Source organism: Thalassophryne amazonica, chromosome 18, assembly GCF_902500255.1.
Source record: "Thalassophryne amazonica chromosome 18, fThaAma1.1, whole genome shotgun sequence".
Taxonomy (NCBI): Eukaryota; Metazoa; Chordata; class Actinopteri; order Batrachoidiformes; family Batrachoididae; genus Thalassophryne; species Thalassophryne amazonica.
In genome coordinates, this window is record NC_047120.1 from 44555599 (window position 1) to 44579500 (window position 23902).

Genomic DNA, 23902 nt, shown 5'->3' on the forward strand with positions numbered 1-23902 from the left:
AAGCCTAGATTTGATGTTTTTGTGAAAGATTAAAATACATTTATTTATTGTTGGGTCAGTGGCTGAAGTTTCATCTCTTGAACACTATATGGCACACCCGCTTTGAATACATCAGAGGTGTCAAATCTGGCTTCAGAAAGTAAAAGTCCAGCCACATATTTGTTCCATCTTCCCAATAAACCAGCTGATTGTAATTAATTCAACTCTTCAGGCACGTGGATGAGCTGGCTGAAACAGGTGATTGAGATCACCTGTTTTAAGTGCACAGGTAGAAGCAACACATGGGAGGGTTTTTACTTTCTGAAGCCGGATTTGACACTTCTGGAATACATGAACTGTTTTAAGGATGGAGGCATTTCCTCATTTCCAAAATGCAACAAGAAACCTCCAGTAAATAAATAAATATAAATAAAAGTACTTAATTTACTCAGTATTCAAGTACTTAATTTAATGTGGCGCTTTCTCAAATGTTTGATTCAGGTCGTGATGGAGCGTCGCCTCTGCCTGGAGCATCCACTGAAATAAATAAATAAATAAATGGCTTTGCAGTGTTCAGTGGACATCTCTGTTACAGAACTCCTGGTTAGGTGACTAAATGTGGAAGACACTGCTTGAAACAGTTGTCTCAGTGAGAGACACGCCTCAGCTCAGAACACCCCCCCCCCCTTCCCTTCACTCTGTCTGCAGCAAAGGAGCACAGATGTTTCACAGTTTTCCTGGATCATAAACCTCGCATTATCGCGATTGGTCGGTGGAGTCCAAATATCTATTGTAGGCCAGATTTATATCATCTATATTGCCGCCTTTTCCATGCAGTATTAGATGGGAGTAATATTTTTGGAGAAATTACGGATATTAGTTAACAACACAGAACAATAGACATTGACATTTGCATTCTGGACTTGCATGCCAAGCCAGCAGAGGGCAGTAAATCATCTATATATTAAAAGTGTGCGTGCATGATTTTATTTAGTAAGTTAAAGTAATGAACAAGTACATAATATAACTGTAAATACATTAAAAATACATGGATGACACAAGAAAGTGCAAACACCTATTTCCATTGTGGTCCATTTAAAAATCAAATGACAAAATAGAAGTAGTAATAGTGTCTGTGTGTGTGTGTGTGTGTGTGTGATAACAACAACCTAAACAATTTATAAATGTGTTAAGACAGTAAATTAACAATAAAAAAAATTACATAATTAATTAACAGTAAATAAGAGTTGAGTTCTTCTAAAAACAGTTGAGGTCTAAGGTTCTAAAATTCTAAACTCATTCTAGTCTCACACACTATTCCAGCTCATTATGGAAACTGCGTAATTTATTACCACCCTTGAAAAAACGTTTTGGTGTCATCTAGTGGAGAGTTTGTAGATTATATTATTTGCTCACCAGTTACGATATTGTTTCCTTTCACATTTTTACTTTGGTGATGGGAAATCATGTTACCTTGTCGAAGCTTGTGTTGAACAATTTGCCCCCCCCCCCCCCCCAAAAAAAAAATTAGTTCCCATACATTAGTCTGCACTAGCACCCAGTAGATGGGGTATAGGGGACAAACTGCTGATTCCTCTTCTTCTGGTTGTGCTGAAAGATGTAGTGAGTTCCATTTGGGCTATTGCATGGACATGGCAGCTTCCATGAAGCAGCCCACTCCCATGTAGATATGACGGGCTCATTCTAAACTTAAGAAAACACATTGATTCATTGTCGCAGGTAATTATATACACTCATGAACAGATGGTTATGAATGCTGTATTCCATTTCTGCTAATAAACGCCCCTAAATCCTACACATGGTAGCTTTAGCAGAAGTGGTGGCGCCATTTCATCCATGTACCAAGAACATGGATGAAATGGGACACGCTGTAAAAACACATAGCTCAAATGTTGAACTCTTCCTCAATCCTGCTGAAAAACCAAAAGATGGACAAATGAACAAACATTTTTACAATATTCAGGATAAATGTGTGAGTGGACTCCACCAAAGTGAGAGTGATTTATGCAAGAATGTAGTTTGTGTATCTGGGTCAGACCCCAGTCCTGTATGACAAGTGTCAACACGGGTGTGACCCATGTCCATCAGTCTGATGTGACATGCTTCAACATGTGTTGAACTCATTGTTCTTGTGTGAAAAGGGCAGAAGAAATCGCACTGAATTGAGAGCTTATCAGTAAAACTGTTCTTCACCGATAATCCTCCTCACTTGATACCTTGTCAGTTTTTATCCTTTCTGTCTCTGAGACTCACTCGACCTGTCCGGACTTGTTGATCAACAGGTACAGGTTTGTTTTCTTTGTGCGGAGGCACGCTGCTGCAGCCAGACAGCATGTCATACAGCACATTCAGAGAAACACGGTGACCCTGGAATAACCTGTACAGAGTTTACTGCAAGAGGAAGAAGAACACGGTCTGACTGCTGTCCGCCTCCACGTACGACAGAACTGTTGCAGAAGAGGGTTTTTCTTTTTCCTTTACTAGATGGCTTCCGAGCAGTGCAATTACGAAACTCGTGCTCTGAGCGTGCTGATTTCTTTTAATCTTGTGCTGAAATTATACCTGTTGAGGCAGAATGTTGACAGAATGGGGGAGCAGGTCTTGTCCCAGTGCCAGTCTAAAATTATGATGAAACTCTGTGCTTTGTCTTCATGTGACAAGCTCTATTAATTATGGGGTGACTGCGTCTTGCCGTTGCAACACTGCTGACAGATTCTTGGCTTCACTTTTTTTTGGCTTCTTGCTTTGCTTTTACCCAATATTTGGGAAACAGCCAAAATAAAACTTACTGTACGCTTTCTAACTCATGACACAAGACGGTGCACTTTGATTTTCCTGTTAAAGGTAAAGTGAGAATAAAAATTAGCAGTTAATTGTACCATGTCCTCATCAGTTGATTAAGGTGTATGGAGAGGACAGCCACAGCAGGTCCATGTGGGTATCTCAAGGAGCCACAGCCAGGGAGGTGTGCCACATGCTGGTGCAGACGGCCCACTGCAGCGATCAGGAGAACTGGGCTCTGATTGAAATGTATCCCACTCTGGGTCTGGGTAAGGCTGCACCTGGATGTCTGAATGGAATTGTGACTCGAGTGCGGCACTGTGACGTAACTGATGTCGTCTTTTTATACTCCGTCTCTTCAGAGAGGTGTCTGGAAGACCACGAGGTCGTGTTGGAGGTTCAGGCAACCTGGTCTCTCAAGGGTGATACAAGACTCATGTTCTGCAAAAACTACGCCAAGTACGAGTTTTTCAGGAAGCCCATGGTACGTTTCTTGCTATGTGTGTGCGTGTGTGTCTATAAAACATTTTGACCTTATTCTGCAAATAGCACGAGGGGATTTGAGATCCACTCCATGTTGCGTAACAGAGCTCCTCCAGCACGAAGGAGGATATTCACACTCCTTAAAATGTATGAGTGGCTCAGATTGACGAGATCTGGCATCGTTGCAAAAAGAGATCCGTGTGATTGACACCTTTCACACCAGTGCAGACACACTCACTTAATGCCTCAGATATTACATCGAGCCAGTCTGTTTCATACATACAAGATTTACGTTCTCGACATGTGGCTCCCTAAGCTGTCATCAGAAAGCACGCCAATGAATTCTGTCAAGGTTGAAGTACTTTATACCTGTAATAAAATGCTTTGCTACTTAACATCTCTCCTCAGTGAGTGAGGCCTGGAACTTTTGATGCAAGGCTCCGCCGTGTTTTGGTTGCAGAAAGTACACAAATGATCATGCAAACGTGGTATACAGAGATGTCTAGTCATTTGTGTGCACACATTTTCATGCGAAAAAGTAAACACAGGCACCAGCAGAAGTTGTTTTGCCCTCTTAAGTAAACTTGGAAATGAGGCACTTGTTGATTTTTGCAGAAGCGTGGCTTTAATTTTCTATGAAGGATTGTTTGCTCTAGGATTTATGACTTAATGTTTGCTTTAACATAGCCTGAGTAGTGGTGTATGTTTGTTGCAAAGTGTATTTCGTCTTCATACTAGTGGCTTTAGATGGAATCACTCATCAGGTGGATCAGTGGTTCTCAGAGTCTACATTGGAGGAGACTAAAAAAGAAAATATATATTTTTAAAAGATCAAAATCCTGATTTATGCATTAGATATTTAACAACTTTTCAACAGCTTGAGGCGTATAAAAAGTGCCTAAGATCTCTGCAAAGTACAATACAGCATTGTATTTCCTGCTGTCGTCATACTTTCTAGGTATTTTGAATTTTGAGTAGTAGTCCATGAGCCTGGAAACTGTTTTGACCTAAGCAGTACCAATTAAGATGGCAAAGCAACACTTAGAATCCAGCCTCGGTGTACCATGACGACACAAAAATGTATGGTGGCCATCACAGGGTGGTGGCTGTAGCCAGGGTAGGGGGTCAATGAAACATTACATGGAGGTCAAAATTTAAAAATGCTCCACTCATATTGAAAACTACACCACATTATTTGTCTGATCATAAAGATTCCAAAAAGGCATAGTTTGGACTGTCTGTGACTGATTGTGTTGGGGTAAAAACAGCAAAAATGGTGACAAAAGTAAATTTATTTTGTGCAGAATGTTAGGTCTCCAAAGTAAAGGTCAAACATGGACAACATCCAGTGGATTCTATAACATGTTACCCGGTAACTCGATAACTAGGCATAACTGATGGTGCAAACCATTGCTTTTTAAAACCCCGTTAACCAATAATCTTCATCAGTTTTTACCAAAATTGGAGCAACTTTAACCTTTGACCCCTGTACAAATTAAAATTGACCTTTGTCACCATTGTTGCTGTTTTTACACCATAACTACATAGAATTCAGTCACAGATAGTCCAAACTATAGCTTTTTGGAATCGTTATGATCAGACAAATAATGTGATATAGTTTTCAATATGATTGGAGCATTTTTAATTTTTGGCCCTGTATAATTCTTCATTGACCCCATCCTGGCTACAGCTCCTATGGATGGCTATCGTACATTTTTGTGTTGGCTGTGGCATACTGAGGCTGGATTGTAATTGTTGTTTATCCATCTGAAATGGTACCAAAAACCTACTTGGCCCCATGGACTCTGTCACTTGGTGAGAAGTTTGAGTCAATTTCCCACTGCTGAAACAAGTCTATTAGCTGATGGTTTGACTGATTAGGGATGGCAGTGACGTAGCTAAATGCCCTTTTCACAGCACTTTATAAACCGTCTGACAGACGGTAGTAATTTTCCATAAAATAGTGCTTATTAACGTTTAGATCAAAACAAGATGGTCAGACTATCAGGCATCTGGTGTAAAACTTGTCAAATCAACATGCAGATCTACCTTGGATCTGCTGTGATGACCCCAAGTGAAACGAGGGAGAATCTGAAAGGACTCGACTAAAGTCATATAGCGCCTTTCTATTAGTCTCATAACCTTTTCACCTTGGATGACCTTGAAATGTCAAACTCAAGGTCATAAGCGTTTAAGTCAAACATGAACTTTGTAAACGCAACTCCTCCAAAACTGATTTATGGATTTCAAAGACCTGTTGGGCTCTTGAATATAGAGAACTGGACCAGTTTGTTCTTTCAGGCATTTTATCCCAACAGCTTTCCTCCCACTCATACTGCTGCTACTCTGGGGCAGTGGGGGTGGCATTGTGTGGACTTGCACACAGATTTGTAGGATTTTTTTTTTTTTTTTTTTTTAATGGTAATCTTGTAAATGAACTGCTTCTCTTGAAGATTTACACAACTTTCTCTTTCATTTCTCAGCTGTTCTTCCCAGAGCGTATGATCTCCGACTGCGCTGACGTCAACAAGGGGATGAAGCCATCAGAACTGATTCAGGTATCAATGATTTGAATCCTGGCACTGAGCACCTGGGGGATAAAAAACAAAACCCTCTAAGTTATTTTTAACATGAACCAACAAAACACATTTACGTGTAAAAGCTGCATGACTCCTTTTAGCCTTCAGTCATTTCTGACAGCACAAATGCTCAACATGAAAATGTTTTTTCACACTCGCTGTTAATTTCCATTTATACCTTCATTTATCACACTCAGGGATAAAGACGGTAAAATATGCAAATGTATGCAAAAATAATCTCTCTTCAGAGTCATAGTTTCCGGTATTTATTTTAGATTTGATAAACAGGTTGTTTGTCTGGATGCATAAAACACACATCCATTAGTGCAGCGGCTAATATTTAGAGCAAAATCGTGCAAATTGTGATACAAGCACCAAAGTTGGCACAAATACTCCTTAGACATTACTCTTTGGAACAAACTGACTGGCCACTTGAATTTACAATAGGCGACCAGGTAGGGGTCGGTTGAAGAATTACATGGGGTCAAAATTAAAAATGCTCAAATCATTTTGAAAATTATACCACCTTATTTGTCTGATTGTAAAGATTCCAAAAAGGTATAATTTTGACTATTTATGACTGAATGATCAGGAGTTATGAGGTAAAAACAGCAAACATGGTGATAAAGGTCAGTGTCAGTTTGTACAGGGGTCAAAAGTTAAAGCTGCTCCAATTTTGGTAAAAATGATGCAAATTGAGGTAACAGGGTTTTAAAAGGAATCGTTTGGACCATGCATCATGCTTATCATGTTACGGGGTAACATATGTCACATGTCATAGAATCCAATGGACGTTGACCTTGTTTGACCTTTACTTTGGAGACCAAGCATTCAACACAATCAAAACTATTCCACTTATTAATCCTATTAGCTCAGCCAATAATTTGCATCACTTTTTACCAAAATTGAAGGAACTTTAACTTTTGACCCCGTACAAACTGAAACTGACCTTTATCACCATTTTTGCTGTTTTTACCCCATAACTCCTGGTCATTCAGTCATAGATAGTCCAAACTATACCTTTTTGGAATCTTTACGATCAGACAAATAGTATGGTGTAGTTTTCAAAATGATTTCAGCATTTTTAATTTTGACCCCTGAGTAATTCTTCAATTGACCCCTACCTGGCCGCCTATTGAAAATTCAAGTGGCCAGTTGGTTTTTTCAAAGAGTAATGTCTAAGGAGTATTTGTGCCAACTTTGGTGCTTCTATCACCATTTGCATGATTGTTTCAGTTATCTGCTGCACTACATGTACTCTTTCTTGCAAGATCTATAAAGCTGTATTTTTATGGCTTTTAAAATGTCAGTCTGAATATGTGCACGTCTCCCATCAGTGATGGACTCCATCTCAGCAGTACTTTTTTTGAATACTGTCTCCCGATGAACACAATCGTAAAGAATTTCTGAGTCATAATTGTGGGTTCCAGCAGCAACAGAATTGTGCTTTTGTCACGTTGCTATTTATAGCAGGTGCAGTGCCATTAATCCGTGGCATTTGTAACAATAAATTACTGTTCTTTATTCAAATTAGCCTCATTAAATGTCTGAAGCCTTTGTCATACTCTTATCAAAGTGTACAAGGTGCCACACAATAACTGACACAAAGTGTTACCACGGAAAATTATTAAAGCATGGCGTGAAGGGAGAATGAATAAAAATAATAATAAAAGTGAATACATAATTTAAAAAGTCCATTTGGAGAAAGTGCTTGCATCCATGCAAAAACAAAACACGCGCAATAAAACTGCCCAGCGTAGTAAAATAAGACTATTGCAATGCTGTGTTCATTCGGTCACCCCCCCCCCCCCCCCCCCCCACCACCACCACCTTAAAGTTTAAATTTATCACATTGTGAATAATCTGTTGATGGCTTTCACAAAAATGTCAAGGTTTCTTCAGAAGTAAAACTATGTCAGCTACAAGAGTCTGTTTGTCTTTAGGGGAGACATGTGAAAAGTAGGTGACATTAATTAAGCAAGTACCAGTCAAAACGAAAAGATTCATTTCATCTGTTTGTGTTTCCTTGACAGTTTTCCAAGAATTTTGTGTTTCCCTTAAAGATAGTACTGGTAGTTTTGGCAAATTGTAATTAGGATTTTATTTATTTATGTTCAACAGCAATGTGTCAAAAGAAGCATGCAGGCCATGCCTGTTTATCTGTGGGTTTAAAATTTGAAATAGCTGGATAATCAGGGGGTTTGTGTGCTTTGGGGTGGTGTAGTTTCTGAATTTTCTTTATTATTATTAATTTGGTAATGTATGTATTTTCTTCCTTTTTTTTGTAACTTTTTATTTATGGTATTTTTGTCACAATAAGAACACTGAGAAAAACAGAGAGGGAAAAAAGACAAAACAAACAAAAAAAAAAACAAATGAAAACTTGAGGTCATTAAGTAAATGCACATCACTATCAGTACATAACTGATTAACCTATGTTGTTGATTCTGTCATTCATGTAAGCGGACCATTTTCCCCACCTTCTCTCTCCAATTTCTTTTTGTAGCCGTAAGGACTAGGTCATCTGCTCGAGTAAGTGTAAATGTTTTACAATGCCAACAAATGTGTCTTTCTGAAGCCAATATTTAGTGATTGCCTTCTTCCCTGCAGCCATCAGAATTTTTAGGAGATACTCATCATCTTTGTCCAATTCCTCAGAAAAATTACCTAAATACAGATAAAGAAATGTCACATCCACACTAAAACCCAAAACCTTAACAATAACTTCCGTCACCTCCCTCCAGTAAGTCTGGATGGGGGGGCACAACCAAAATATGTGGGCATGGTCCGCCATGTTTTCTCCACATTCTCTCCAGCATCCCAGCTGAGTGTCTGTTTGCTTTTTTTGCTTAGGGGTTATAAAGAAGCGAATCAGATTCTTCCAGCAAAAGTCTCTCCACCCCAATGAATTAGTAGTAGTTGACTGTGTTAACCAAGCGTTCAACCATATGTCCTTTGTTATTACAATGTCCAGTTCTTTTTCCCAGCGTTGCTTCACATATTCTGTAGAGTCCTTCTTAAGAGATGTGCCAGCATGGTACAGTTTACTTATCAGTCCCTTACTGCTCCTGCAGTTATATGCATCAACAAATAACTGAACAACCTTAGACCATTCTTTCTGGTCAGAGTCCCTAACCTCTACAGAAATAATCAGAGATTTGTAAGTATCTGTAAAAATCCTGTCTCCTCAACCCATAGACCTTACATAAATGTTCAAAACTATGAGGTGTTCTGTCTTTAACTATTGTACATAGAGACGTGATACCACGATAAACCCATTGTTTGTATCTGAAATCTTACAATGATGGCTTATAGTCAGGGTCATAAGCAGGCCAACTGAGTGTATTTTCTTCCTTAACAGAAAATATTTTAAGTGTGTGTGTGTGAGCAAAATAACTTTAAAAATAAAATCAAGATTATTAACTTTTAGAATAGACTGATCGTAAGCCAAAGTCAGGGAACGCATAGCAACCCCCCCCCCCCCCCCCCCAAATACTACATTTAATATCTCTACTACCAGTGTTGCTAGAGATCTGATCAAAAGTTCATATTGATCAGTAAAATATTTGTTTGATTTATATACAGTATTTTCTGTACCATAAGTTGTGTGTTATTTATTTATTTAAGTTACATTTTGGCTGGTTCTGTGAGTTGTATTTTTGAAGCAACTATCCTATGGAAAATACTGTATTGTCCTTTTGGCCACAAGATGGTATCTGTACTAATAGTTACAAAATAATTATTCTATAGAATTTGCTGAAGTCCGGGACATGTCCAGAGATTCAGGGGTTCCTGCACGTAAAAGAACCCAGTCGTAAGGCCTGGAAGAAAGTCTACTTTTTCCTCCGACGCTCCGGCCTCTACTATTCCACCAAAGGCTCCTCAAAGGTCAGCAGGTCCAAACAATCAGCTAGAGGAAGAAGAAAACTGAAACACTGGAACAAGACGCTGAAGGACAAAATGACTCATTTAGTGTGTGTGTGTGTGTGTGTGTGTGTGTGTGTGTTGTGGGACCAGGAGCCTCGCCACCTGCAATATGTGGCTGATCTGGAGGATTTGAACGTGTACACTGTGGTGAACAGCCGGAAATTATACGGTGCCCCTACAGACTTCACCTTCTGCGTCAAGGTAAACTGTCCTTAAGTTTGAACCGCAAGAAGATTAGCCACAGGAATGATGGGCCATCTGTTTTCTAAACCACCTTATTTCACTTAAGGTCCTGTCACACCTTGACGATTTAGCCAGCGTATGCCGACCGCATTAATAACGCTGGCACACGCTGCCGTATGTCTAATAAATAAATGCAGCTGTCACACCTTTAACAATTAAGCAGCATATGTCAGTAGCCCAGTTTACACCCAGTGGTTCTGGTCGGTACTGCACGGTGTGGTGCCGGTCAGAAACACAGTAATTTAACATTATTTTATTTTTATTTAAATTTTTATCTTGGTGGACCATTTTCACTGTGTACAGAATGCTGATGATTTGACTGGCTGTGGTAAATGCTGCAGTGAATGATTGGATTGCTGTGACTCTTTAAACTTTTAAAGTGCCGAGTGGTTGCTTTCAGGTCCGCTGATCAGGTCATCACAGACCTGAATAATGAAACGCTGTGATGGTTGATACGTTTAAAGCGCCAGTCAACCATGATCAGGTGCGATTAGAATTGGCTGTGCGTGATCTGTCAGTGTGATCACAGCGACGGCGCTTTAAAAGTTTAAAGAGCGACAGTGCTTTATTTGATCACACCTGATTGCAGTCGACTGGCGCTTTAAAAGTTTAAATCATTGCAGCGCTTCTGTGTATTCAGAGCATGACACCGGCATCCTCTGAGAAACACACCTGGAGCATAAAAACCACAGAGGGACTTGCTTTAAAAGGTTCCGTTTCCAGCCACGACAGTAAAGTATTTTCAGACGTTGTTTTCCAAAATCAGGAGCTTTATGTGGGTACATGATGGATCGGACTGAAGCGAGCAGGTAATGTTTACTCCGTGTGTGTGTGTGAATGAAACTGTCTGTCTGCATGATTACTGCAGGTTTGAGCCAATCAGTGGCCAGGATTGATGGACGTATTTAGACATGAGTAAATTACAAGAAACGTGTGTCAACAATCGTATAACTTACTTATGTCCTGCATGTGCAGGACGTTTGAGTCACACGCTGGCATTTATTGAAAATTTTCAGCATGCCCAAAATTTTTCAAGGAGCTCAGTGTATTAGGATGTGTATCAGTGAGCTTCAACATCCTTCAGCGTGCTCTTATATTTGTGTGTGTGTGTATATATATATATATATATATATATATATATATATATATATATATATATATATATATATATATATATATATAAAACTTAACTTATTAGACTTATGCCAGCATTTTTTAATACGTTAGGCATACGCTGTCTAAATCATCAAGGTGTGACAGGGCCTTTAAAGGTGGGTTGGAGCCTGTCCCACAAGTCATTGAGCAAGAGACAGGGTACATCCTGAACAGGCTGCTAGTCTGTCACGGGACGAACACATACAGACAGAGGAACTCATTCACACTCTTACCTATGGTCAACTTAAAGTCAACAGTTCACCTGACCTGCAGGTCTTTAGATGGGAGAGGAAGCCGGAACACCTGGAGGGAACCATCACGAACATGGGGAGAACATGCAAATTTCACACAGATGGGACCAGATCAGAACCTGGAACCTCACTGTGAGCCAAAAGTGCTGCTGACTGGCCCTGTTAAAGAATATGTTAGCTGCTGTTAGCTTTAGGATATGCGGTCATGCTAACTGTGTCCCATAAATGGACTAAAAACTCCATTTATGTACATAATTCTAAATGATATAAACCATTATTGCCCACACATTTCTTCTGTATGTCCTTTATGTTGACACGGATGTTAAGAAAAAGAAACCGCTAGAGGGCACTGCCAACCCTCTTGAAAGTGTTTGATATCATCAATCATGGCGATCAGAATCGAATTTATTGCCAAATAAGTTCAGTGCCAAATAAAACGTCCCGGTGCGCGGAATTCCTCCGCACGTCTGTCTCAGTGTGCCGAAAAAGTGCTGATGTCCACATCTTCTGCAATTTCTGTGCTAGTCAGACGACGTCCCGGATCAACACAGCGTCCAGTTTAGAAATGAATGGCACATTCCACTGTTACAGGAGTTTTTGTCATGGAAAGAGGAGCGGAGGAATTCCGCACGTCGCGGCAGAGCTGCATGGCGCAAAGCAACGCCGTGATGAAGCCTCACAGGACATGTTGGGGCATGTCCAGCTCATGCACAATTTCTCGGAGAGTCACACGACTGAAAAGCCACCGAAAACCGTCTGAGCCATCTGAAAGCCGTCCTGTGAGACCAACACGGTGGTTTTGTGCCGCATCCCTCCGCTCCTCTTTCCATGAAAAAAAACTCCTGTAACAGTGGAATGTGCCGAAAAAGATGTCCACGCCTTCTGCCTTTTTTTGTGGAAGTCAGACGACGTCCCGGATCAACAAAGCCTTCACGTTGGAAATGATCTGGTTGTTTCAGCCTGTCGATCGGCGCTCGGAGTGCGCCGCGCTCTCAGACGCTGTGGGCGGTCTTTAAACTGGCTGGAGCACTCCTTAATCTGTGTAATCCCCATAAAATCGTCGCTGAAAGCCATATGAATTTTCTGAATGGTGTCCACCTGGAGGTCTCTCACAGTTTCTGGAAAAATTTGATGCAGCAAAGCTCCAAATTGTTCAGACATTTATTCGCAATAAAAATCCGACGAGAGGGGTGGACCACTGCTCACACAAAGCCTGCTCACAGGCGAATGACGCAACCCACAGGCGTGAAAAAACTCACGCATGCGCACGAAGGTTCAAGCTTGGCTGATGCAATCACACGTGATTCAAATCCATATGGTTTTTGCAAAAAATAAAAAGGTCGGATACTTTTCTAACAGACCTCGTACTTCTGTAAGAAGTAAAGTAGTCAAATAGACAAATGGTTAAAACTGAGTTTACTGTCAAATAGACATAGTGGAATGGGGCTGTGCAGGCATGCAGATGAACAGTACAGGGATGATTGATCTGTACTTTGTGGGAGTGGTTAAGTTGTAATGTTTAAAAGAAACTCAAGTCTAGGCAGCACTGTAGACGGATATAGTTTTCATGATGTGTGTATACACACGCGCACACACACGTATATAGATGTACCCAAACGCTCACTGCCCCTACGATTGCCGGTGGGAATGTTAATTTTTGTCTGTGAACTTTCAGAAAATGCACAAAAGAAAACAGTCAGTGTTTAACATTGAGCAGAAATTAGCCTTAAACTCTTCACATCGGTGTCTACCAGTAGTCATTAACTTTGTGGTTTATATTTTAAATTGGAGTAGTTGTGTTTTTTCTCAGCTCACCTTTGGTTTTAATGTCGTTGTTAAAGATGAGCTGTGACACTGACCTTGTGGCTTTGTTTCATGTTGTCACACAGCCTTCCAGAAACCCTGTACGTGTTCAGGATCTGAAGCTCCTCTGTGCTGAGAATGAACAGACGCGCACTTGTTGGACGTCTGCATTCAGATTGTTCAAGGTTTGACATAATTGAAACATTTTCCCTCCCTGAAAACCGATCCAGCTGTTGGTTTCATGTTTGCAGCACGTTGCACTCTTGAGTTATCTGTGATCGGGGAAACCATCTTTTAAAATGAGACCCTTTTTGTCTTTATTTTTGCAGTGCATTGAATTAATTGTTGTGTGTTTGTGTGTTCAGTACGGGAAACGGCTCCATTGTAACTACCAGCTCTCCAAGTTGGCCCCACAATGCCCAGAAGGACTCAACCACACTGACAGCAAAGTGAGCTCATCATAACTGGCGCATGATGCAGCGTAGAAAAGTGTTTTATTCTTGTCTTACATTTATGCATTTATAAGTTTTCAGCTGTGTCTTTGCATGCACAGCCACAGACTGAGGCTAGCCTGGTCGCCATGGATTTCTCGGGGAAGGCAGGTGGTCGGGTCATCCAGAACCCCACAGAGGCCCAGTGTGCAGAGAGGGAGGAGGGACAAGCCTGGAGGGTGAGGAGAGTGAGACAGGGTGACCTCAGTAATGATGTGTCCTCAGGCAGATCTTTATAGGATGTGAAGTTTTGAGTTGTTGAGTTGAGTTGTGACTATGTTCTTGATTTGTCTTTTCACTGTTGCAGAGGAGAGAAGCTCTGAGGTGCAGTCTGCCCAACCTCAGCTCTGGAGCAAGACCTTCCTGTAAGTCCAAAGAGCAGCAGACCTTAATCGGAGCTTCAGGTTTTTCTGAGAAATCATACTTTACCTTTACTGATCCTCTTGTCCAGCGATCCACAAAAGTCAGCCATGGTTTCACGGCGGTGTGTCCAGAAAGGAAGCTGAGAGACTGATTGAGAAACAGGGTCTGGTAGACGGGTGAGTGGAAGTGTGTAATGTGCATAGTTGGGTGTACATGTTACAAAGTAAAGAAATCCCGCTGACCTGAGTCAGCCGAGTGGGACCAGCCTATTCAGTGACAATCAAGTCTTGAGAACAGAGTTGAAGTGATAGTTGAACTGTCTTCACCAGTGTGCTCACATGGTCCACTGTATGTGGCCTTTTCTAGAGTTAGAGAATTTAGTGATATACCGTGCATCTGGAAAGTATTCACAGCGCTTCAGTTTTTCCACCTTATTCCAAAATGGATAAAATTGTTTTGTTTTTTTCCCGCAAAATTCTACACACAATACGCCATAATGACAATGTGAACAAAAAGTTTTTGGAGACTTTTGAAAATTTATTGGGGGGGGGGAGAAATTGCATGTCCATAAGTATTATTCACAGTCTTTGCCATGAAGCTCAAAATTGAGCTCAGGTGTATCCTGAACTGAGTTAAACTGAGCGATCGGGGGAGAAGGGCTTTAGTCAGGGAGGTAACCAGGAACCTGATGGTCACTGTCAGAGCTCCAGCATTCTTCTGTGAAGAGAGAAGAACCTTCCAGAAGGACAACCATCTCTGCAGCAATCCACCAATCGTGCCTGTATGGTAGAGTGGCCAGATGGAAGCCACTCCTTAGTAAAAGCCACATGGCAGCCCACCTGGAGTATACCAAAAGGCACCTGAAGGACACTCAGACCATGAGAACCAAAATTCTCTGGTCTGACGAGACAAAGATTGAACTCTTTGGCATGAATGCGAGGTGTGATGTTTGGAGGAAACCAGGCACCATCCCTAGAGTGAAGCATGGTGGTGACAGCATCATGCTGTGGGGATGTTTTTCAGCAGCAGGAACTGGCAGACTAGTCAGGACTGAGGGAAAGATGCAGCAATACAGAGACATCCCGGATGAAAACCTGCTCCAGAGCGCTCTTGACTTCAGACTGGGGGTGACGGTTAAGCTTTCAGCACAACAATGACCCCAAGCACACAACTACGATATCAAAGGAGTGGCTTCAGGATAACTCTGTGAATGTCCTTGAGTGACCCAGCCAGAGCCCAGACCTGAATACGATTGAACATCTCTGGAGAGATCTGAAAATGGCTCTACAGCGACGCTCCCCATCCAACCTGATGAAGCTTGAGAGGTGCTGCAAAGTATTGAGCAAAGGCTGTGAATAGTTATGTACATGTGATTTCTTTTTTATTTTTAATAACTTTGCAAAAGTTAAAATAAAAAAATTTCATGTTGTCATTACGGGGTGTTGTGAGTAGAATTTTGAGGGGAGAAAATGAATTCACTCCATTTTGGAATAAGGCTGTAACATAACAAAATGTGGAAAAAGTGAAGCGCTGTAAATACTTTCCGGATGCACCACATACAGCAGCAAAACTGTCACACAGTAAAGTGATAAATTAATAAAGACATAATATCTGTTTGGAGAATGGTGTAGCACCCTCTTGTGACTACTGATGCACAAAGCACAGGCAGTCTGATTGGGGGGGAGATCAGGATGTGAATACTTTCCAGATGCACCGTATTCTGTTTACTGCTTTAGAATCCTGGAAAGCTCGATATAGTTAATGTACTTGTGATTTTTTTTCTTCTTTTTCCAGTATGTAAGTCACACCTGAATATAAGTTGCAGGATCTCCCAAAGTAGTAAAAAAACAAACAAACCAAAAAAGAACACACAACTTGTACACCAGAAAATACAGTACATCGGTTTGCAGAAACCGAATATATTATGACCCTTTTGATTATATTATGTTACTTCTGCACTTTTTTCCTGCTAATTCTGTTTTTTTTACATTCTTCTTTTTGTTTGTCGTTTCTCTGGGTTGATGATGTTTCTGATTTGTGTGTGTGGGGACTGTAGGATGTTCCTCATTCGTGACAGCCAGCAGCATGCACAGTGCTTCGTCCTGACACTGTGTTACAAACTGAAGACCAAACATTACCTGGTAATCCCGGTGAGTCTCCTTTAGTTATCATAGCTTAAATTATTAAAGACATCAGACCCAAAATTTAATAGTAGTCTTTCAGTTTTGGGAACATTATCTTAGTCCAGGGGTCACCACCCCTGTTCCTGGAGAGCACCTGCCCTGTATGTTTTTCACAGGTACCTACTCAAATCACACCTGACTTTTTTTCAAAGTAGTTTTTTCCAGCTTGTGATTGGCTGAGCACACCTGATAGTTAATTACCTGGGAGCGGAACAGGGAGAGTTGGAAAACATGTAGGGCAGGTGCCCTCCAGGAACAGGGATGGTGACCCCTGGTTTAGTCATTTCTGGGTCATCTTGCTATAATCCGAACAACCTAACTTGGCTAAACAACTTAACTGCTATTGTGACCAAACAGCTTCTAGTCCGTTGCGTTGCCCTAACTGCAGTTTTTGTCCTTTCTGCAGTATGAGGATGGAGGCAGGAAGTATTTCACCATGGACGACGGCGTGACTCTCTTTATCGACCTTCTACAACTGGTGGAGTTCCACCAAATCAACAAAGGCATCCTTCCCGTTTGCCTCAAACACCCCTGCGTGTGCGTAGCATTATAATCCCACAATTCCTCAGTGACAGCCAGGACTGTCTGTCACTCTCCCCTCCAACCTTTGCCCTGTTGGTCTCATTGTCTCTTAAGGTAGTCACATCTCTCTCTTCCAGATCAGGCATTGAGACTTTTGCTAGGTGCTGTTGTGAGAACCTCAATCTTAATTGTCTTATTGTATTGATATTTATTTTACACTCGCATCTATGTCACAGCTGGATTTTGAGTGTTGGTGAGAAGGTGTCCTCCTTAGAACACTGGTATCAGCCCTGTTCGGTCTTGGACATCACCATATCAAAACTCAGAGCCTGCGTGCTGACGCGAGTATGTTGTGTGTGTTTGTTTTGTTTTTTGTATTTTTTGTCTGTTTGTGCGGCTCCAGACAGTGGTTGGTATTTATTCTTACTTACCTCACTGCAGTCCCTATGGAGACGCCTTAATTATCCATGATGTACAGACTTTAAATGAGAGCACGCCTCTACGTACACTTTGATTCTTATCTCTACCACCGTGATCGGTTCAGTGATCAGACCTGCAGGGTCAACTTTTTCTCTCTGTAGCATTTACTCATCTGACCACCAGAGGACACTCTGAAGTCATATTCAACATTGAGGAATTATGGGAGCTTTTTGTAAAGTATATGACATAATTTTATTGCTGTTGTAATTAGGAAAATACCCCAGGTTGCAATCATGTAGCATGTGAGAACTGTTGTTCTAACTGTAATGATTTGTATGTTAATGCGTTTTTGTACCTTAAATCCTCACACTGTTTTTTAATTATGTTTAATTAGTACAACAGTAAGCCCTCATTCATTGCCATATTTGCACAATGATGATATGGGAAACTGCATTGCCTCATGAAATGTCTGAAACCCTCCGCCCTCGTGACAACATATTTGATAAATGTTGTTAGACCACATAAATGCAACTGCCAGTAAATTTGTTGCTTGTTGCACTTACTGTTTGCATTTTTTTTTTCCTGAAACACTGCTGTGTGTTCACAGGACAGTTTTTTTTTTTTTTTTTTTAAAGTTTGATATTCTTTTTTAAAAAATCCATAAGGTTTGTAATTTTGTACAGTAGAAATGTATTGTGCCCTTTTCCAATACTGTTTTCTATATTGAATAAATAATTCCTCCTGAAATATACGGTTTTATTTTATTTACAGGTGCTGTCAAGACGCATTAATGAAAATTCTCCCTATTGCATATATAGTAGTGTTCAGAATAATAGTAGTGCTATGTGACTAAAAAGGTTAATCCAGTTTTTGAGTATATTTCTTGTTACATGGGAAACAAGGTACCAGTAGATTCAGTAGATTCTCACAAATCCAACAAGACCAAGCATTCATGATGTGCACACTCTTAAGGCTATGAAATTGGGCTATTAGTAAAAAAAAAAAAAAAAAGTAAAAAAGGGGGTGTTCACAATAATAGTGTGGCATTCAGTCAGTGAGTTTGTCAGTTTTGTGGAACAAACAGGTGTGAATCAGGTGTCCCCTATTTAAGGATGAAGCCAGCACCTGTTGAACATGCTTTTCTCTTTGAAAGCCTGAGGAAAATGGGACGTTCAAGACATTGTTCAGAAGAACAGCTTAGTTTGATTAAAAGTTGATTGGAGAGGGGAAAACTTATACGCAGGTGCAAAAAATTATAGGCTGTTCATCTACAATGATCTCCAATGCTTTAAAATGGACAAAAAGAAAAAAAAAACGTGTGGAAGAAAACAGAAAACAACCATCAAAATGGATAGAAGAATAACCAGAATAGCAAAGGCTCACCCATTGATCAGCTCCAGGATGATCAAAGACAGTCTGGAGTTACCTGTAAGTGCTGTGACAGTTAGAAGATGCCTCTGTGAAGCTAATTTATTTGCAAGCATCACCCGCAAAGTCCCTCTGTTAAATAAGACGTGCAGAAGAGGTTACAATTTGCCAAAGAACACATCAACTGGCCTAAAGAGAAATGGAGGAATATTTTTTGGACTGATGAGAGTTACAATAGTTCTTTTTGGGTCCAAGGGGCGCAGACAGTTTGTGAGATGACCCCCAAACTGAATTGAAGCCACAGATCACAGTGAAGCATGGTGGTGCAAGCATGATATGGTCATGTTTCTCCTACTATGGTGTTGGGCCTATATATCACATACCAGGTATCATGGATCAGTTTGGATATGTCAAAATACTTGAAGAGGTCATGTTGCCTTATGCTGAAGAGGACAAGCCCTTGAAATGGGTGTTTCAACAAGACAATGACCCCAAGCACACTAGTAAAGTAAGTCCCTTTGGCTGCTCCCTTGTTTGCACTCGGGGTCGCCACAGCAAATCCAAGGTGGATCTGCATGTTGAATTGGCACAGGTTTCACGCCGGATGCCCTTCCTGACGCAACTCCACATTACATGGAGAAATGTGGCAGGGGTGAGATTTGAATCCAGAACCTTTTGCACTGAAACCAAGCGCATTAACCACTTGGCCACCACCCCTCCCCCAAGCACACTAGTAAACGAGGAAAATCTTGGTTCCAAACCAACAAAATTAATGCCTTGCAGATGTGAAGAAATCATGAAAAACTGTGGCTATACAACTAAATACGTACTAGTTTAGTGATTCACAGGATTGCTAAAAAAGCAGTTTGAACATAATAGTTTTGAGTTTGTATCAACAGCAGATGCTACTATTATTGTGAACACCCCCTTTTCTACTTTTGTTTGCTAATAGCCCAATTTCATAGCCTTAAGAGTGTGCATATCACAAATGCTTGGTCTTGTTGGATTTGTGAGAATCTACTGAATCTACTGGTACCTTGTTTCCCATGTAACAATAAGAAATATACTCAAAACCTGGATTAATCTTTTTAGTCACATAGCACTGCTATTATTCTGAACACTACTGTAGTTGTGTAAAAATCGCTGCAGGGGGCGCATTATTGTTGCCTTATTTTGATGAGGTTTACAGCCAAATGCACTTCTGGTTTGTATTGCAACTGACAGTCTTTGTAACGCAAGCGTTAAAAAAAAAAAATCATTCACAGGCTAGCGGCTCTCTACCTCACTCACTCATCTTCAACCACTTGCTCCAGTTAAGTGTCACGGGGAGCTGGAGCCTATCCCAGCAGTCATAGGGCGTGGCCTCTCTACCTTCCTAACCTAATTAAACCATACACTAATGCATTGCCTGTGGGGATCCATGGGTTCTAGATTGGGTAGTGTTCATAAAATGGGTAGCTGACATTTTTCAAGGGTGGTAATAAATTGTGCAATGTTTCTGTAATGAGTTGGAATGGCATGTGAGTCCAGAATGTTTTTAGAACCTTAGATCTCAACAGTTTTTAGAAGAACTCAACCCTTTAATTTCCTGTTAATTACATAAATTTTTTTTAATGTATTTATAAATTGTTTAGGTTATTGTTATCATACATAAACTATTCTTATTACTCATCCATCCATTTTCTATAAACACACATATGCAGAGCTTTTTGTCTTTTCAGCATTCTGCCACAAGCAGGTGCTTTTATTTTTACACACCCACAAACAGGCGGTGGCAGAAGATGTCAAACACACTACACTTCTCGCTCATGGTAACAGCAACATGACACTTAAACTGGCTAAACTAACTGAACTACAAAAACAATACGATAAACAATACGTAAATCAATAACACTAACAACACTTAAGAACCACAATAACATTTTAAACCCCAAACTCCCATGATGAATTGTAGCATCTTAGTAGCAATTTACTGTTGTTGGCTAATATTGCTAATCTCTCCAAAAATAGTCCTATCGACTTTTTGTTTTGACCGCGTTCATCCTTGACCCAAAATACATAAGCCTACCAAACGACAAATGTCAAATGGGCACTCTTCCGATAATCTGATAACAGATAATTATCGAAGATAATGTTTTCATTATCGGATTATCTTTTTAGATAACTTTAAAAACCATTATCGGACCAATTATCTTCCGATTAATTTCTGTCCGATAACTTTTAGACAGATAAAGTAAACAAAGCTGAACAGCGATAAGCATTTTTAAAACTTAAAAGTTCAGCATCTACCCATTAGAGGTTTTATAACAGATGGACAGTTATACTCTCTGCTAACAGCAGAGAGCTGCTTCTATGAAAAGCATCTCTATCCTCTATAGACAAAGGAGAAACATAATAATAATAATAATAATAATAATAATAATAATAATAATAATAATAATAATAATAATTTCCTTTAACACCATACTGATATGCTGGCAATTTCACCTAAGTCATCCAGAGGCATACATTTTTAACTTATGGTTCAAATTTTAACCAAACTAATTTTGGACAGGTTATTTAAAATTACTGTCATGTCTGAAGTTTTATAAAGTGAAAATATCAGATATATGTTTTAGTTTTAAAGTAATGTGCTAATTTTTAAGGTTTTGTGAGCACATGCTGTGCCCAGTGCATTATGGGTAGGATGATGTAATCTCAGTACATTCACGACAGGACAAATGCATTTCAGACACTCTGTTCAGGCTCCATGGACAACAGCATTAAACTCTAGTGCCTAAAACTCTCGTGAATATATTCTCTGGGTTTATAGATGTTGTTATTGTATTTGCGTTTGTTAAATTCCACGCATTTTAAATGTAGCAGACAGGGATTATCTGGAATTTTGTTTTCAAGGCCTCTACTGCCATCTACTGGCCAGTAGTGTTCTTGGCAGTATTCACCCTAAGTACTAAGCGTCTGGGAACCAGTAGATAGCAATGTTGTATTTGTTTTGACCCCGGTTATATCAGATGATTGTCAAATCAACTTTTTGGCTTTGCAAATGGCTTTTTTTTTTTTTTTTTACAAATGAAGTTTAAAAACAAAACAAAACAACAGCAAAAAAAAAAAAAAAAAGGAGTGTTTGCTCTGCAGTGTTTGCACAGGCACAGTGCGAGCAGTTGGATGCTTGTAGCTTTTCAACAGGAGGATAACCTCACGACGGCCGACCAGAAGATGATCAGGAGGTGGTCGTGAGATGTTAAAGCTTGTTACTCCATGACTACACGATGCAGGACGCGCGATTAACCTGAAACTTGGTCGAAAAATTCCTGCATGAAAAATCATCTCGCACAGTGTAAAGCACGTTTTACAACATCATAAAACATGCGCACATTCTCTCCACATGCAAAACATTTTGCGATGACACTTCCAGGGCTCCGTAAAAATGCCTGTTTTTACAAATAAAAAAATGAACACCAACACACGACAGACGTCACATTAACGTGTTGGTTTACATAATGAATGACTGATCCAATCAGTGTTTAGCAGAGGCACTTTTACCCAGAATCCTTTGCGATTTGTCTGTGTTTGTTACTAAACCTCAGAATTAGTGCATTATTCAACATTAAAAGATATATGCTATATTTTAAATTTGTACAAATGACAGAATTGACATTAATGGAGTTATTCTACTGGTATTAATGTTATTTATAAATAAAAACCATAAGTCAGCATGACTTTATTTTTCAAGACCTCCGCCTGACCGGAGTGTTGTAATTGATAGAGAGCTGGCTTTAAGGTTGCGCTCATGGTGCCTGTGTTGGGAGCGCTGTAGTACACAAGAGCTTCCAGCAGGGGCAGAATGTTTAAAGACAAAGGTGTGGTCTCAGTGTGTGGGTCTGTTATTACTTTGAATATTAGTAGAAGTTATTGTGGCATTAAAACTTAAATTTGTTTAAATGTACTAGAGACAATATTGGAATTTATCTGTAATCTGATACATTTTTGGGTGGTTTATTGTTTTATCTTAATTGAAGATAACTTTTCAGTTATCTGATTATCTGTTATCGAAGTTAATTTTTTGGTTCTCTGTGCCCACCACTGAACTCTTCCCAGTTTACGCGTGATCAAAGCCATACGCACACACACAGGCCACTTGTCTATTATAATATAGATACGGATCTGTGTTCTCAGGATGGAGGATTGTTACGTGTCATAAAGGTTAAAAAAAAAAAAAGTCAGCAGACCACAGAGCGTTATTATTGTGTGCCTGTTCTGTGCAACAATCTGCCTGCCAGTTGGATTCTCTGGAGTCATTTAAGTTTAGATTAAAGACTTGTCTGTTTTCCCTTTTGTTTGGCTAACATTTTCCTCTCCTTTTAAATTGTGTTGTTAACAGTGGAGCATGTCTCAGCCTCATATCTAAATTCTGGGTCCATTACTTGAAGAATGTCGCTAGCTGCTAGCGACCACATTAGTACCCTCTGTTTCTCTGTTGATTTATTCCTCGTGAAACTAACGCCTTGGGTGCTTTTAGTTCTGCTCAATTGATTCTGCTCTTGTTCTCTATGTCTGTGGTATTGCTGCCTAGACTGAGATCAGGAAATTCAAGAGTCGCATTCTGAACGAATGGATGGGGTGTGACCTGCACCATGTGGATTACAATGATAACCAGGACAACACAGAATCATAACTGCCAGAAGTGCCACTACTGGTGCCACTACAGGACCGGTGAGGCTGATGCTGCATACTGAAAAATTGGTCAAGAATAGCCTATTACCTTGCTGATGACATCAGCTACATTCCATCCTAACCAAGACCTTAGAGTCTGTGGGCTTGGCTTTGAGATGGACTTTATACCATTATGTATTTTTTCTGTAACTGTAACTGTCAGAATAGCCTGAACAGTGGTCGCTCCTCTGAGTCTGGTCTGCTTGAGAGTTCTTCCTTAAAACGCCAGAGGGTGTTTTTCCTTACCACTGTCACCTATGTGCTTGCTCAGGGGGGGTTGGTAATGTTAGACCATACCCCTGTGAAGTGCCTTGTGGTGTTTTTGTTGTGATTTGGTGCTATATAAATTAATACATTGAAAATGCATTGAATTGGTTTAAACCAAACTGATAAAACAAAGTAATGAATCCCTTACAACATAAACTCATCCCGCTGATTTCACTTCTCCTGAAGTGGCGCCCAGTAACCATGGAGAATATTGTCCTGCTGTCGGACGCAGCTTTGGGCCTCACACTGCTTTGTATTCAAATTCCGTGACTCCCAACTCTCATTAAACAGCTGTTTGCCATTGTCACATTTGTGTTTCTTGATACTTTAATTTGTTTAACCATAGTCAATAA

The 23902-nt window shown here is 40.2% G+C and overlaps 1 protein-coding gene across 2 annotated transcripts in view; it reads left to right on the forward strand.

Moving 5' to 3' along the window:
• Window positions 1–17952, forward strand: part of grb7 (growth factor receptor bound protein 7) — a 31281-nt gene extending 13329 nt beyond the window's left edge. The window contains exons 4-15 of one of the 2 annotated variants that reach the window (XM_034194649.1): window positions 2894–3050; window positions 3144–3265; window positions 5748–5822; window positions 9594–9731; window positions 9861–9971; window positions 13309–13407; window positions 13588–13671; window positions 13749–13892; window positions 14021–14078; window positions 14165–14252; window positions 16133–16226; window positions 16666–17952. In XM_034194649.1, the coding sequence (XP_034050540.1) occupies window positions 2894–3050; window positions 3144–3265; window positions 5748–5822; window positions 9594–9731; window positions 9861–9971; window positions 13309–13407; window positions 13588–13671; window positions 13749–13892; window positions 14021–14078; window positions 14165–14252; window positions 16133–16226; window positions 16666–16812 (1317 nt within the window). In that variant the 3' untranslated portion in view covers window positions 16813–17952. The remainder of the gene's footprint in view (window positions 1–2893; window positions 3051–3143; window positions 3266–5747; window positions 5823–9593; window positions 9732–9860; window positions 9972–13308; window positions 13408–13587; window positions 13672–13748; window positions 13893–14020; window positions 14079–14164; window positions 14253–16132; window positions 16227–16665) is intronic. The other variant, XM_034194651.1, reaches the window with a different exon arrangement.
• The last annotated feature ends 5950 nt before the right edge of the window (window positions 17953–23902 follow it).